Genomic DNA, 15,511 nt, shown 5'->3' with positions numbered 1-15,511 from the left:
ATTTTCATTCTAGCTTTTTTTTTTTTTAATTTTCATTCTATTATTCAAAGATGCTATCTGATAAATACTATAATAGCCAAATACATCAATATGCTGCTGAACCGTTTGAGTATGTTGTGTTTATTTAATTGTAGCCTGGCCGGCCCGAGTTTGTGTGTGCGTGTGCCCGTTCTCGCATGTGGGTGGTGAGGGTTCAGCCCTCTATAAATACTGCCATCATCCTCCCATGTCTACTTTTTATCCTCATTTTACCTGAATGCAATCAATATCATGAGGACCATTGTGTGCATTATTTTCTGTTCATTCTTTTTATTATTTGACACAGGTAAGTGTATTTTTCTTATTTATATAGCACATTCCAGTTATTGGACTCGACAGTCAGATGGCATTTAATCTTAAAATACATAGCCGAGGTTCCAAAGCGATGCTCAGCGCCACCCAAGTATCCATCCACCAGACTCCACAACAAATTCAGCACCAGAAGCAAGTTCAACAGTGGGGAGAAAGTTTACTACAAGTGCACCGAGAACTTGGTTGCATACGCGGGCAGCCTGTCCGTGATGTGCGTCAATGGAACCTGGACTACGTTGACACTCAAATGCGACAGTAAGAATGTGACGGTTGTGCCAGAAGTGGCCTCTTTTCTAGTCTGATATAATTCAAGACAGTTTTCATTTCCACATATGGCCACGGGAGGGCGTCTGCACGTTATTTTTTCCCTCATAAATGCACAATTTCTATTTAACTGGAAAACAAGATCTGATTATTTTATTTTAAGTCTGATTATTCTGCTCTGCCCGTTTTCAATAAAGATATTGTAGTGATGTTGATGATCTACCTCACAGGTGTCAAACTCAAAGCCCGGGGGGGGCCAGATACACTTGAAAATGGCGGTGTACCTAATGGACTGTCCGTGTGATTCCCTCGTTAAGTGCACCTGCGTGAAAAGTTTTAGCTCCTTTTGAACGTGAAAGAAGCTAAAACTTTTCACGCAGGTGCACTTAACGAGGGACTCTTGGAAAACATGTTGGAATGCGGCCCCGAGGACTAAAGCTTGACACCTGTGACCTTTGACCATGATATTTCCCTAATAAAGTGGCCTGTTATTAGGTACACTTGAAAATGGCGGTGTACCTAATGGAGTGTCCGTGTGATTCCCTCGTTAAGTGCAGGTGCGTGAAAACTTTTAGCTCCTTTTGAACGTGAAAGAAGCTAAAACTTTTCACGCAGGTGCACTTAACGAGGGACTCTTGGAAAACATGTTGGAACGCGGCCCCGAGGACTAGAGCTTGACACCTGTGACCTTTGACCATGATATTTCCCTAATAAAGTGGCCTGCTATTAGGTACACTTGAAAATGGCGGTGTACCTGATGGAGTGTCCGTTTGATTCCCTCGTTAAGTGCAGGTGCGTGAAAACTTTTAGCTCCTTTTGACCGTGAAAGAAGCTAAAAGTTTTCACGCACCTGCGCTTAACGAGGGTCACTTGGAAAACATGTTGGAACGCGGCCCCGAGGACTAGAGCTTGGCACCTGTGACCTTTGATCATGATATTTCCCTAATAAAGTGGCCTGCTATTAGGTACACTTGAAAATGGCAGTGTACCTAATGGAGTGTCCGTGTGATTCCCTCGTTAAGTGCAGGTGCGTGAAAACTTTTAGCTCCTTTTGAACGTGAAAGAAGCTAAAAGTTTTCACGCACCTGCGCTTAACGAGGGACTCTTGGAAAACATGTTGGAACGCGGCCCCGATTCTAAAGATTGAGTTCACTTAACTGGAATACACATCTTTAGTACAAAACAGTGCAGACGACCTCAGGCTTCCAGGTTGAAATAGCCGACTGGTTAATGACACGGGCTCTTGCGCGCCAAGAATTTAGTTCGATCCCAGGTGTGAGAATGTAATTAATGTGCTTTTGTTGTGCAATTAACCCTTTATTTATTTATTCTTTAATTTGAAACCCGAATTTTAAAACCTAACCCTAGTTTGAAACCTTAACCCTAGTTTTAAATCCACACCCTAGTTGTGATTCCCTTTACTACATGGAGACAAAAAGTTTGAGTTGAAGAGAAGCAGCAAGGGATAAACATTACAATGGTCTCTTATTTAATAAGTGTAATGAAATGTATTAATGAGCAAATCGCTACTTTGCATTGCTTGGCTGTAGTTTTGACTACTACCCAATCAGAGGATGGAAAGGTTTTGGTGTCATGAAATATTTTCCCTCTTTTCAATTCTGTAAAGAGATGCTGTGTGGCTCTGCTGGGGAGATTCGAAACGGACGCTTTACATATACCGGCGTAGAATTTGGAGACATTGCTACAGCTCATTGTGATGATGGGTGAGACATTCAAACAATCTCTCTTTAACACCGCTGGATAGGTTGTGAATGTTCACTCTGTCACCAGGTTTCAGCTTTTCGGACGGCGAACCAGGAAATGCATGAGTTTCGGCTGGGATGGTCATCCTCCCTCTTGTGAAGGTGCAGCGATGAAATTTCTTGCGCTTTCCGTGGTGCTTACGACATTTACTCTCCCTTCCAGCGGTGGAGTGCGACGAGCCTCCAGAGGTGGCCAACGCAGAGCGAAACGGCAACGAGGAAGCATTGTACAAGTACAAGAGTGTGATTGCGTATGAATGTCGCACGGGGACCCTCCTGGGGAACAAGGTCATATGGTGCATGGAGAACGGCACATGGAGCACACCGCCTTCATGCAGAGGTCTGCCACACAAATAGTCCACACGGTCATCTTTACACAAATTTATTTACAATTTGCCATGAAGAAAAGTGAATAAAAGTTGAGCGTTTCTCCACAGAAATCACATGCCCATCTCCAAAAGTGCCCAACGCCTCCTGGACGCGAGCTCACACCAGGCTTTATCAACACCGGGACACGATCGACATCAACTGTCGCCATGGTTACACAGTGGTGGGTGCGAGCACAGTCACCTGTGGTGACGACGGTCAGTGGAGTCCCAGCCTTCCCAAATGTAGACGCACGTGTAAGACAACAACTCTGGTGGAAATCGATCACAGGATTATTATCGTAATTCCTTTTCTTAACACATTTAACTCGTCTTTTCTCCCCCCCTTTTTTTTTTATTAGCACGGCGCACTAAATGGCAGAGCCGATATGGTGTGTGATACTTGATGCTACATTAGTCAGTCCAAGACCAGCATAATAGAAGCAAACAGAAGATGGAAAATTAGCTTTGGACCTCAAGACTTCTCTGCCTTACACACATTAAACATGTTTTTAAAATGAAGCTGACATACAGGGTGTTTATTTCAATAAGTGTTTTTGGGCAAGAATGAGTACAAACTTGTTGCGGTCACCTCTATACATTTTTTTTTCCTTTTTACCGTCGATAACGCCATGTGTATCATCATCTATGGGCTAAGCTGCTAGTGAGCATTCATGAACAAACAAGTTACAAGGAAATAAGAACACCAATTCCATTCATTTAAAAAGACAATACAAAATCCAGACATTTACATGAGCAATAACAATTCAAGTGCAAATATCAACTCTATGATACATCATAGCAAACTCTCTTTTAAAAGGCAACAATCTCAACCCCAAAAAAAAAAAAAAAAAAAAAAAAAAAAAGAAATCAATCAGGTTGCAGGGAAGAAGCTGATTCTGTTGGGAAGGGACTTTTTACCCATGAGGGCCATGTCGTAATAATATTTAAAAGAACTTTAGTAAGAATCACAAACATAAGTTTATTCAATTTCTTTAGGGTGTCCCAGCCAAAGGAATCCCCTGCATGTGTGTTCCTAAACCAGTCAAGTCGCTTCCCGTTTCCAGTCTTTGTTTTTTTTAACAACCGAGCCAAAAACAAGCCATGGCGGCCCACTTGGCTTACAGCCAGGTGAGGTTTTCATCTTTTGGTGGAACACTCAAAATTGCTCATTAGCTTGTATTGTGGGAGCGTTCTTTGATTATTAAAGTTAAATTATCATACCCTGTTGCTGTCGTTGTTCTGTGATCACAAAGAACGTTTTTTTTCCAAACTGCTATATGTTCATGACATATTTGACTCCCTCTGCAAAATCATGTGAAGGGTCAACAGTGCTGCTTTCCAAAACATTATTTTCGTCTCACTGGCGGTGCTAGGGATTTTTCCTGGGGAGGGGGTCAAGAATATCTCAGGGGGTCCACGAAACAAAAATGTTGCTTTACAGACCTCTCAAAAAAATCTGAAATTCTGATAAGAATTCTTTCCATGATCCCTATGTGGTACGGGTGGAAATGTGGAAAAAGAAATCCTGAAAAAAATCAGAAAATACCTATAAGGCAATTATCTGGCCTGGCACCTGGTGGGGTCCAAGCATATTTGGGGGGGTCAGTGCCCCCACTCCCCCCCACCGCTAGCTCTGCCAGTGTGGTGATTAAAACCAAATTGAGGGTGTATTATTTTCATTCATTGCACTTGTATTATAAAGGTAGAAGGATGGGCTCATGATCTAGTGCACAAAACAACATGAGCCGCCTTTGTGGGCCCTCTTTGGAAGAGCTGTCTTTCCTGGGACAGACCAAACATGAGCTAGGGGAGTTGGGTGTCTTTGGATTTGATGTGGGCACGACATTATAGGGGGCAGGGGTGCAGGTGTGATTCTAGTGGTCGGCCTCAAGGAATCCAACCGTTGTTTTACTAATATTCCGTATTTACAAGTCAAAACATCAAAAACCTGCTTCACGGACAGGTGACGAGATCATCGAACTGCCAGCGTGTAACAAGTCAAGTACTTGAAATTCTTTGCTTCCTTTTTTCACTTAAAACCTTTACACTAGTCATGAGTATAGTACATGAGAAAGACAAGATGAGATTGAAGAATTAAAGTGACCTTTTACAAGAAGCAGCAAACATCATGTCCCTCAAAGACATTCAACTCTCAATCCCTCTCCCAGACACATTCCACATCATCTCATTCCTGTGGCTCTCCCACTTATTAGTTTCTTATTCATCTTGCAAAAATGTCCTCTGTGTTCCTGGAATGATTAACCACCTTCTTTTTTTGTATTTGCTTTAAAGTTGCCTTGGAAAAAAAAAAAAAAAAAGGAGAAAAAGAGCAACAGAAATGCTGGGCGGGTTGGAAAAGGCTGGTGCAGTCTAGACAGCACAGATGAACTGTTTTAACAGTAAAACTGCTCTAAGAGCTCAAACATAGTAAGGCTTTAAATGAGCTGGAACACAGCTGCGACATGAATTAGTTAGCAACTGCTCCTCCTCGAGGACGCACACACAGCACGCACACACACACGCACACGCGATGGAACCTGGAAACTTGCACAACATTTACAGTCATACTTAACCGTCGCAGTCGGGGCTGGAATACACACCAGTCATTTAAGCAAATACAACAACAAGCTCTAACACAACATCACGCCTACTGTCTCAAATTGCCGTTTCTATCCGTTTGAATGGTCTCAATGCACACCGCAATAGAAACCAAACCCACTCACATATTCTACATCCCCCACTAAACGCTTACGCTCCGGACTGTGGACCTGTGACGGGAAAACTGACAAATATTCAGCATTTTGCAGGTTTGTCAATGGAAATAAAGAGGATTAAAAAAAAAAAGTGTGTATATTTTGTGTGTTGAAGTCCTTTATGAGTTGCGGGATGTAACCCGTAAGGGCGACGGGGGGGGGGTCTTAAGTGAATGGCTGATGCAGGTTTACTTGTATGGTCGCAGGAAAGCAGAGACTTTGCTGCTTATGAGGCGGATGAAAGATCGAGGCAGCATCTCGTTGGACTCCCGTGTGGTGTACTTGAAGTAGTTGTTTGGGTGAGCCAGCACGTCAAAAAGAGTCTTTATCAGTTTTTTATCCTGCAAACACAAGAACAGACATGGGTGCATTCATTAAGCGTGGTTCTGTGAGCCTATTTGAAACCTGTTAAAAAGTTCATAGAACAAGGTAATGTTTCATATTGAAATCAAAGGAAATGGAATTAATTCATTTCAGACAACTTGAAATAAATATTTATGTTTTTATTTTTAGCCAGTGTGTGGTTAAGAATAAATATAATGGAACAAAGAAGCCAGAACTTGTCTATAGAATAAGAAATAAAAGAATTAAAAGTAAATAATAAGTTCATTACTCATTGACTTTAATTGAGGGGGGGGGGGGGGGGGGGGGGGGAGTAGAGGACTATAGCTCCTCCATTGAAAAAGAGTCTTTTTCTACAATAACATGGGAATTTTTCAAAATGTCATTATGTCAATTTCTTTTCTAATTCATGCCGATCCAGGGAAGAAAGATTAACCGCTTGTCTTATAAAAATGCACTTGAAAATGGAGATTATTTTTCTAACTAAATTTTGTGTGTAACCGGAATTGTTTTTAAAGCGGGAGATTTGTGACTGGAGGTTCCGCTGTATTGATCTTTAATCAGCAGTGTATCCAATTATTTCGACAAACAACAATACCACCAATAAAACCTTTTTGTTCCTCAGCAGGTTTCTCATGTAATTAAAGACTAAAGTGTTGCCCCTGCCCATAAATCACAACAGAGAAAAGGAGAACTTCTGTATTCTATACGGGTTTAATGGGGTGAAGTTCTTCTTTCAGAGTTAAGGTCAAAGTTAATGTAGCCTCACCACTTCCACCCATTGATTTTCTAGCGTCGAGTAATAATGGCTAGTAGAGCAAACCTTGAGGATTTCTTGATGGTTTTCTGAAGCGTAGAGTCTTCCGTCCCGTACGATGTCCTCAACCAGCTGTTCATAGTCCTCTGAAGTTACACAGACAACACAATGAATCTTCATGAGATGCTCAGAAGTGCCGCAAGCCATTTGAATGATGTACCGTCATAAGTCACGTAGGGAATCTGGAAGCCCCTGGCACTGTTGGCCTCGTTGGACTTGAAGTTAATCCAGAGGCGCCTGGAGCGCGCCGTGAAGGCGATGGGCCGCTCGTACGTCTGACATGTCTCGTAGGTGGTGATGGACGTAGCTGACCCTTGCAAGAGCACAGAAAGGGCAATGATGAATCAAGTATAGGGACGCGGTGGCCCCCGCTGACGCTCACACTCACAGTTCTTCCTCATCACCAGCACATCTCCGCATTCATCCTCCGAGGGCAGGAAGATCTCCGGCACCACAATGAGAATCTTGCGCTTGCTGGGCGGGTTGATGTTCCAAATGCACTCCACGTTTGCCGGGTAATTTCCCGGGTAGTTGGGGGACTCGATGTAGCCCATGAACTCGCCCATCTCGCCGCCACACTGCCTGTCTAGACGTGCACAAACTCGACGCATTACTGTCTGACTCCAAAGTGAAATCCTCAAACTGTCTTTCAGACACTCACTCTTGCACTGCGAGACACTCGTGGCGCCATCAAAATCCGTGGTGGTGTTTCCGGGGCAGGTAATACAGTAGTTCTGCCTAAACTCCGTCTGATAGGTTCCCACTGGGCAGCGGATGCACCTGTGCACCGTGGTGTTGTAGTAGTGACCCGGAGAACACTGCACTGCAGCACCAATGAAGACACACATGACATCAGCATTTTTTTTTTTTCCCTCAGATGGCTTCCATGCACGCTCCTCTCACCTTTGACCTCACAATCATGGAAAGAGCTCGCTCCCTCACGCTTGGTGCTCAGGCCTCCCCCGCAAGGAAAGCACAACGTCCGACCCAAATCCGGCTGGTATGTGCCCTGGGGACACGGCTGGCAAGGCTTGAAGCCGTCGCTCGAGAAGAACCCGGTGGGACACTGGCCTGCGGAGCACAGACAAGCCACATGACATTTGGTAAGAACGTTTGACCGGGACTGCATCTGGAAGTTGGATTTTTACTACCTGCACACGATGAAATGTTTCGCGCTCCCGTGGGTCCGTGGCCGTCGCTGCCCGGACACAGATCGCACGCCAGCTGCCCCTCCCTCTCCTGGAAGGTGCCAGGCGGACACTGGACGCAACGCTCCTGCTCACCGTGATAGTACGAGCCTGGCAAGCACCTGACTGAAAAACAAAATCCACAACAGCTCCAGTAACAAGGAAGCGCCATGAGTCTATTATTTGTTTTATAGTTCAATTACAATCATTTTACATGATCGTTTTGATAACCATCTGCTACAGCCAGGGATGGGCAACTTAAAGTAAATGATGGTGGAGGGCCGTAATTTTTTATTAGCTCTACTGCACTTCTTAATCAGTTTTATGACAAAGAGTGTCATTTTAAATATATACAAAAATACCTGCATGCCATTTTTTTTTTACAGAACCAATCAAAATATCTTAATATATTTCAAGCTCGTTGCATGAATAAAAGATGCAGCCTTTAACAACAAAGGGTTTGAACAATCCAAAAACTAATTACACACCGAGTTATTTTTTTCCAGTGCAAAGGACTCTTGAGCATAAAAGTGACCATGGCACAAAACTGCTGAACATTTATTGCAAAAACTCATCTTGTTCATTTTTTCCCATAAAAATAAAATCCCACAAACTTTTAACATTAACCTGTTATTATGTCTGATCTGGATGTCATTATGAATCTCAAAATGATTTGACTTATTCACATTGTAGCATATGGCAGTAGTAGCGCAAGCGCAACTGAGACGTCTGCCATCTAGTGGTGACTGCTGATATTACAACTTAAACTTGTATAGTTTGCGTCAGCAAAAAAGTTATTTTTTGATAAACTGAGCCTTTGAAGAAATATGTTAAACTGATCAATTAATTATTTTCAAATTGCTATATTGATACTAAATGATGCTCATTACATCACAAAATGTCTGCCTTTCATTTTGCGATCAAAGTTAAGGAAAGTGAATGAGGTGAATTCTTACCGCATCGGCCACTGTCCTTTTCCGAGCCTGGGCCGCAGTTCTCTTGAGCGGGAGCGGCCTGCGGAAGTTTCTGGGCCACCTCATACTCCAAACCGGCAACTCTGATGAGGAAGCGCTCTTGGTTGATGGACTTCTTAAGAGCCTTGATGTAGGTCTTAACTTGCTTCTCCATACGTTGCCTCAAGCAACTGAGGTTACAACTCCCTGGCATGGGAAAAGAAAATAACTTCAAGCAGTTACATCTCTGAAGACAAACGCACATTAAAATGGCTGCTCGACATCGTCGTTGCATGGCAAGACTGACCTGTTGTGTCTCCAGCTTTGACCTCCGCTTCCAGCTCCAAAGTTATGCGTGTTACCTCTTTGTTAGCAGGGTTGCGAGCACGCCGCCCTTTTGTTTTCTTTGACGAGTCACATTTGAGATTGACAAAAGTCACCAGGCAGTTACTGCATGGCTGACCACCTCCTGCGGAAAAATAGCATCACAGTCAGTCAGCCAATGGCATGTTGATATATGTATTGACAAATCCAAATCAGGGCAGACCTGGTCCTAGGGTCCGCCCCCTGTCTTCCGTCCTGCCAGTCAGTTTAGGATGCAGGTGGCATTTGGCATTTTTAATCTTGAAAGACGCCGTCTGCTTCACTGGCGGGGCCAAAGTCTCTACAGACAAAGATGTGAGTAGGATGCCAAACATCGAACAAAAGCAAACGATTTAAAGTTGGCACCTATGCAGCTCTGACTGCTGCTGGAGTTGAGCCGAACGGGAGACTTCCCTCGGACGATGGGGATGCCGCAACTCACTGAGTAGCTGTTGTCAGACTCTTTTAGAAGACACGCAAGCAAAATTGAAATATGGATTTATTTTTTAAATGAGTAGTTGTCAAACACAAACATATTTGAAGGTTGCAGCTATGCATTCATTCATACCTGCCAGATAGTGTGCCTTGGAGGCACAAGTGAGCGAGCAGCTCTCCTTCTTGCCCGTTTTGCTACAGGTCAGAGTAGCCTTAGGGGCCACAAGGCCTGGAGGGCATTTCACCAACTCTGAGGTGACAAGACAGTGGAGGACATATCAAACAATGATGCAAAATAACGCGTTGAAATAGAGCTGGGAACACAGATTGCTTTTTACCACTAGAGGGCAGTGTTGCTACGTACCAATGCAGTCTTTTCTGTTCCAGTGCAACTTGTATCCAGGTGGGCAGGTACACTCGTAGCTTCCCAGAGTGTTAATGCAACCATATTTACATCCTCCTCGATTTATACTGCATTCATCAATATCTGAAAAACATAGGAGACATTGATTGGCCTTGCATTACAGAAAAGTGTTTTGCATTTCATCCAAGGTGGAAAAATACATCACCGTCACGACATTATAGCTAGAGATAAATCATTTTTACTGATTGTCTATTGCTCAGCAAGGTTTTATTTTTTTAAGTGTTTTTTTTTTTTTTTAGTGGCTTCTCTAGTTCAAATGAGTTCTCGCTTGTTCTAACAACCGCTGACAGTGAGGCGCAAGTTTAAACAGTCAACATTGCTAAAATAGGGACTTTTCCAACCTCTCTGTTTGGTGCTGTCTGTTTTTTTAATAGACTATCTTCAGAAGCAGCCACGAAGAGTGGAACTATTGTCACATTATTTTCTGTGTTTTCCAGAGAAAGGCAATCAAAGCAGTGACTTATTGACATACGTTTTGGAAACCTTTGACCCAAACTACCGAAATATAAATGTATTAATTTATTAAGGAGTGGTTATCACTGTCCACCTTTTTACTATTTTTACCTGCAAAGAACATAAAAAGAAATATTTCACTTGTTTCTGTGGAAGTTGAGACACGATATTGCTTTGTTACAAAGCTTGTTTGGTTTTGGAGGAATAAAGAGATAGAAAGAAGAAAAGCAAAACTTGTTTGTTTTTAAAACTAAAGGTGAATAAATGATTATAATTAGAGACTGAATTTTTGTAGAAACAAAACCGTTTTATTTTAAGGGTGCATCATTGTTAGTGCATTGCTCGTCCCACAGGTCCATCTGACATTTGAGGAAGACCAAAGTATAGCTGTGTGGATTGTCCAGTGGCTCTTATCACTTAGATGTTTTTGTAGCTTGCACGCTTTCAATTCACACACACCCAAAAAAAAAAAAAAAAAAAAAAATGGAATCGCAGCACTTGGAGTGTAAAGTGTAAATCCAGCCTTAGTACATTGCTTTAACTGTCAGCCTAGGGTGGAGTCACCGGGACAGGCTCCAGGCCCTGCCGTGACCCTGAACATGATGAGCGTGGTATATAAAATGGATGGATAGATGGAATGTGTTTGCACCGTTGCAGTCCACAGAGTCCACTTTCAATTTATTGGTCAAAACATCGCAGTGAGGAAGACTGATATCCCGCTCGCTAACACAAGCAGGCCTACAAACACTAAAAAATAAAAAAAAAAATGCTGAGGGGATACAAACATTTAGAGAATTTTTTTTTCCAGGACCTACTAGGACGGTATACAGGTCAAGAGAAAGAATAAAATAAAGAGTCAAAGTAACTGATAGAGACAGAGATAATGTCAGTGATTAATGATGCTGACTGTTGAAATGAAACGCTCCTGCTCATCTCATTCAATCGCTCAGCCTGAGTCAAAAAAAAAAAAAAAATGAAGTATGGTCTTCATTCCCCAAAGAGGATGATGACTTCATCAAGCGCAGTCTGCCAATGTGTCGCTCAGAGCGCCTTGGAAACATGGCGAGAGATGCGCTGCTTACCCTCCGCATCAAAGCACTCGATTTAAAGGACGAAAAACTCTAATGAATATCTGATGGAAGCGCTGCTCATCTGCCAGAAACTGTTGTTTTGACTTCTTTTATTCCTTTCCATCCTTGAAATACAATCAAATAGATCTCCGCTGACCTTTCTGCAAATCCCCTTAGGCCTTTTTCCTTTTTACACAGACAGACGAGTCAAGAGGAACAAAGAAAGTAGAAAAGACAAATTGAAATGTGGAATCAATGCCTACACCAGCGAGAGGGACTGACTTCATGGATTTGTGATGTTTTGACAAATTTAACAAATATCTGTTGCCACCATTGTTGAAGTAGTGAAAGAGGGGGAGTTCTTGCCTTTGATTTTGGCTTTTAAATCAATATTAATGAGTACACACACATGCCAGGAATGTATTTGTGCTTTGCGTATGAGACCTGGAACATTTTAAAATGGCACTGAGTGTATTTTCTTAGCAGATAAGCAAAAAAGCAAGCCGATTGTTCCGGTAAACAAAGTCTCACTTGGGAAGAATGCTGACAGGTCACGGCACAATACTCGACAGCAGGTCGCCGACCTGATTGGGTTTGTCGAGTGCCGACCTGTTGTTAAAACACTGAGCCCGGCCCTCTGCGATATTTTCGGGGTTGATGAAGCACAGCGGGAGCAAGCTAAGCTTAGTTATGAGCGTCGAGTGAGGATGTACAGTGGGGGGAGCTCAATAAATCTTCAGGGTTATCTAATAGTTCAGACAGAGGCGATAAACGGCCATTCATCACCAGCGTTCTAAACAATGGCAGAACGTGCTTTATGTTGGTCAGGTCAGTCCATCACGAGAGAAAAAGCCCAAAAAATATATTGTCAGTGCTTTTATTTCCTCAAAAAAAAAAAAAAAAGTTGCTTTGTGAGAGCAGCACACATTTTACACAGAGTTTTGTAGCACAAGAACCTCCCAGATAGTGCTTAGTATAACATTGATTTATTTGTATAAATGCTCAATATGCAAAAGATTTGGGAGTACAAGGTCGTATGGATAATCTTAGATTCACTACGGAAAAATAACGGCTGCTTCGGAATCACCACGAAGTGTGCGTCTAAAGCCATTATTAGACAGGAGAAGAAAAACACTGAGGTTCAGGAATGCAAATAAACGAGGTAAAAAATGTGAACAAGACAAGTAGGTGTTTGCAAAACATTAATTTGTTTTTGCAAACCCAAGAAATTCTTCAGAAAACACTGATTATCATTCATCATATGAGCCCTACGGGGGTAAATGTGTGAAGAAATTCCTGGAAATTTGGAAAATACCCGAGAGTCTGATTTGAGTCGGGGGGGGGGGGTTAGTGCCCCGTAGCACCCTTTCAAGCTCTTAAATGTTTTTAAATGTTGTGTTTTTTGTAGTACATGATTCGTTTGGACTTTGCACTGAGTATACTGTGTGTCAAACGTCATTTAACCCATTCAAAAAAATCCTATACTTAATCTTCAAACTGTCTCGCCTGCAATGCGAGTGAGTGAGGCCCTGAGGCTTCAGAGACAGCGGAAGATAGTCCGCGGCGATATGCACAAACTCAACGAGACGCCTGATGTGCTCAAGCAGGTCTCTTTCCACATGTCAGGGAGCTGTGACACACCCATCCTTCAGAGCTTATTCTGTGGCCTATCTGGTCCACAGAACTGGAGTGTCATAGGTCACGCTCCACCTTGAAGTGAAGTAGCCTAACACATTTTTGAAATGGTGTTCAAGTCCATTAACTACAGCACAAATCACCTATGCTTTACATCGCTGCCAAGTGTAGCGTAATCTTAGATTGATTTCCTGCCTTCCGGGCAGCCACCTGTTTCTGCTCATTTGAGTCGATTTGGAAATCAACTTGCAAAGACTTAAACCAGCTTGAGCTGGGTAATCCATCACAGCCAGCATTTAGTTACATTTTGTCTTTAGATGCGGTTGCACGAAGGGACTTTTTTTTATGTTATATTCTCAGTGTGGTGACATTCAGATTAATGAGCCGCTCGGTGTAAAGACTTTACACCCTGAAACCATGGTAATAAAAAATCCTGTTGAATTGTTGGTTGAGAGATCTTAAGACTCGAGAGCTTTTCAGACTAATCTAATTACAAAACATTGTTTTTTTCCCAGCCTTTCAAAAGAATACTTAAGAGTCTCTTCAAGGGCAACCTGGGCATCTGGCATACCTTCACTTTTATACATATTGAAGCTGACATGGCGTGCAGAAGGTTTCAACATGCTAACACCTTTTTATGAATTTAAATAAATCACTCTGCTTCTTCCTGTTCTAATGACAGAAACTCATTGAGGTGTTGAAGAGGAAAAGGAAATGTGATAGCCAGGTGATTTATAATTTTTTTTTTTTTAAATATGCGTCGCTGGCTCACCTCCACAGTGCGCCAAGCCGTAGAGGACGTAGCCCTTGTGACAAAGGCACTGAAAGCTTCCTGCAGAGTTGACACAGAAATGGTCGCAGGCGCGGTCAAAGGAGCACTCGTCAATGTCTGCACAAGATGGAAAGAGAGACAGTTAGAAATGTTGCCATCACCCAAAAATCACAAACAGCAGGACACCCTTTGTATTGTTTATCATGCATTTCAATGGGCCACATCAAAACAACAACCAAGCTTGGTACTTTTGCTCCCATGTCTGTTGCTTTGATTGCCCCCCTGCAGTCACTAAGTTTTTCATTTTGATGCGAAATGGAATTGAAAACTTTTGGAAATGGTGAGTAGCAGCAGCAGGTGTCAGCTGATAATAGGTGGCCAAGTGTGTTTTCTTTCTTCCCTCTGAGCATCTGTCAATCTTTTTCTTTTCCATCTAAAAGATACAATAAGAGTCCAGAGATTGCAACGCACCACATGTCAAATTATAATAAGAGTGTGACAACTGCTCAAAAACATTTCTCCGAATGCTGTGCAAGACAAATGTTCCCATAACATGTTTGCAAATTTGTTAAGCTGTTCACTTTGGCATCATATGTACAAGGAAAAGAGTTAAATGGTGGTGTACAGAGTTAAACATGGTGAAGCAGCATTTAGCCGTTATGCTGCATGCAAATGGATTAAACTGCCAACCGAAGTGAAGTCAGCCGCAAATGAAAATGTTTTCAAATCCAGGTTGTCAGGTTTTTCAATGCATTTCCTTAGATTTCTGTTCTTGCACTGTATGTTTTGTTAGTAAGCTACTTTTATTTCTCCATGTTGCTTTGAACTGTCTGAGTCTTTTGACTTGCTTTTAAATGTACTTTAAATCAACTGAAGCACATTGAGTTACCTTGTATAAGAAATGCACTCTACAAATAATCCGAGAAGGCTTCATGCTGCCTTGCCTTGGTATTCTGAAAGGTTGGTTACAGGTGACAAGCGCGCCAAAGCACCGATTGAATATTTGCTTTGGAGGTATGGTACCTTGACATTATTGACTGTAAAGTGAGAGTGGTGGAGAACTGTGACCCGCAGAGAACCAGAGTCAAATTTTGTGTTTCTGTGTGGATTTCTTTTAGGATTATCAAGCTTTATTTGCACTCAGCACAACTGCGCAAGCTGAGCCATGTTGGGATTTAAAGTGCTGACTGAATCCGGTGTTGCAATAGGGGATGTCGATGCGTAACTTATCATTATGTAATGTGTGCTGCCGAGTCTCCGCTCTAAGACAGCTGGGACTCGCGCAACCCTTATTTACCAGTCAGTTCAGGTGAAGTATGCACGACCTGGGCAGGGCAACATCACTAAAACGGAAACATTAGCCTCCTTCTACGAGGCCCGAAGACTGATGAGAATTATAATATGGCATCAAATCATCAAATCTATAAAACACCTAAAAGAAATGTGAGGTAATGCCAGTTAAGAGTGTCGTTGCAGACGTTACGGGATGCAAAGAACGTGTCCTGGACCGCCCTCATGTGGATTAGAAGGCAGAAGCAGACGATAACACAGGGGGGTGTTG

General features: G+C 42.6%; 2 protein-coding genes across 6 annotated transcripts in view; one reads left to right on the top strand and one right to left on the bottom strand.

The window, feature by feature from the left end:
- The first annotated feature begins 167 nt into the window (after positions 1 to 167).
- LOC148402177 (zona pellucida sperm-binding protein 3 receptor) lies at positions 168 to 3,265 on the top strand. Of its 2 annotated transcripts, XM_088363274.1 has the most exons (7): positions 168 to 325; positions 409 to 606; positions 2,243 to 2,339; positions 2,407 to 2,480; positions 2,542 to 2,718; positions 2,816 to 3,001; positions 3,106 to 3,265. In XM_088363274.1, exons 1-7 carry the CDS (start codon positions 271 to 273, stop codon positions 3,141 to 3,143), a joined length of 825 nt encoding a protein of 274 aa, XP_088219400.1. In that variant the 5' UTR covers positions 168 to 270; the 3' UTR covers positions 3,144 to 3,265. The 2 variants fall into 2 exon arrangements, with proteins under 2 accessions (XP_088219400.1, XP_088219391.1); XM_088363265.1 differs by lacking the exon at positions 3,106 to 3,265 and having other exon boundaries at positions 2,816 to 3,105.
- LOC148402176 (signal peptide, CUB and EGF-like domain-containing protein 3) overlaps positions 2,745 to 15,511 on the bottom strand; it is a 60,323-nt gene continuing 47,556 nt past the window's right edge. For 3 of the 4 annotated variants that reach the window (XM_088363223.1, XM_088363230.1, XM_088363206.1), the window contains 14 exons: positions 13,951 to 14,067; positions 9,961 to 10,083; positions 9,730 to 9,846; positions 9,528 to 9,623; positions 9,346 to 9,462; positions 9,106 to 9,267; positions 8,802 to 9,005; positions 7,810 to 7,971; positions 7,562 to 7,729; positions 7,320 to 7,481; positions 7,047 to 7,244; positions 6,819 to 6,971; positions 6,665 to 6,744; positions 2,745 to 5,840 (listed from right to left, as the gene is read on the bottom strand). In XM_088363223.1, the coding sequence (XP_088219349.1) occupies positions 5,688 to 5,840; positions 6,665 to 6,744; positions 6,819 to 6,971; positions 7,047 to 7,244; positions 7,320 to 7,481; positions 7,562 to 7,729; positions 7,810 to 7,971; positions 8,802 to 9,005; positions 9,106 to 9,267; positions 9,346 to 9,462; positions 9,528 to 9,623; positions 9,730 to 9,846; positions 9,961 to 10,083; positions 13,951 to 14,067 (2,012 nt within the window). In that variant the 3' untranslated portion in view covers positions 2,745 to 5,687. The remainder of the gene's footprint in view (positions 5,841 to 6,664; positions 6,745 to 6,818; positions 6,972 to 7,046; positions 7,245 to 7,319; positions 7,482 to 7,561; positions 7,730 to 7,809; positions 7,972 to 8,801; positions 9,006 to 9,105; positions 9,268 to 9,345; positions 9,463 to 9,527; positions 9,624 to 9,729; positions 9,847 to 9,960; positions 10,084 to 13,950; positions 14,068 to 15,511) is intronic. The other variant, XM_088363214.1, reaches the window with a different exon arrangement.

Source organism: Syngnathus floridae, chromosome 2 (assembly GCF_059516105.1).
Source record: "Syngnathus floridae isolate MCC-2025c chromosome 2, RoL_Sflo_1.0, whole genome shotgun sequence".
In the NCBI taxonomy this organism is placed as follows: Eukaryota; Metazoa; Chordata; class Actinopteri; order Syngnathiformes; family Syngnathidae; genus Syngnathus; species Syngnathus floridae.
The sequence above is the reverse complement of the archived record's forward strand: the minus strand, read 5'-3'. Positions and strand labels throughout refer to the sequence as shown.

Excerpts from the sequence above, each read along its gene's own strand:
- LOC148402177 (XM_088363265.1), top strand. The coding sequence starts at position 271 with ATGAGGACCATTGTGTGCATTATTTTCTGTTCATTCTTTTTATTATTT. Across the intron at positions 2,340-2,406 it reads ACAGCTCATTGTGATGATGG|GTTTCAGCTTTTCGGACGGC; the intron begins GTGAGACATTCA and ends CTCTGTCACCAG. Across the intron at positions 2,719-2,815 it reads CACACCGCCTTCATGCAGAG|AAATCACATGCCCATCTCCA; the intron begins GTCTGCCACACA and ends GTTTCTCCACAG.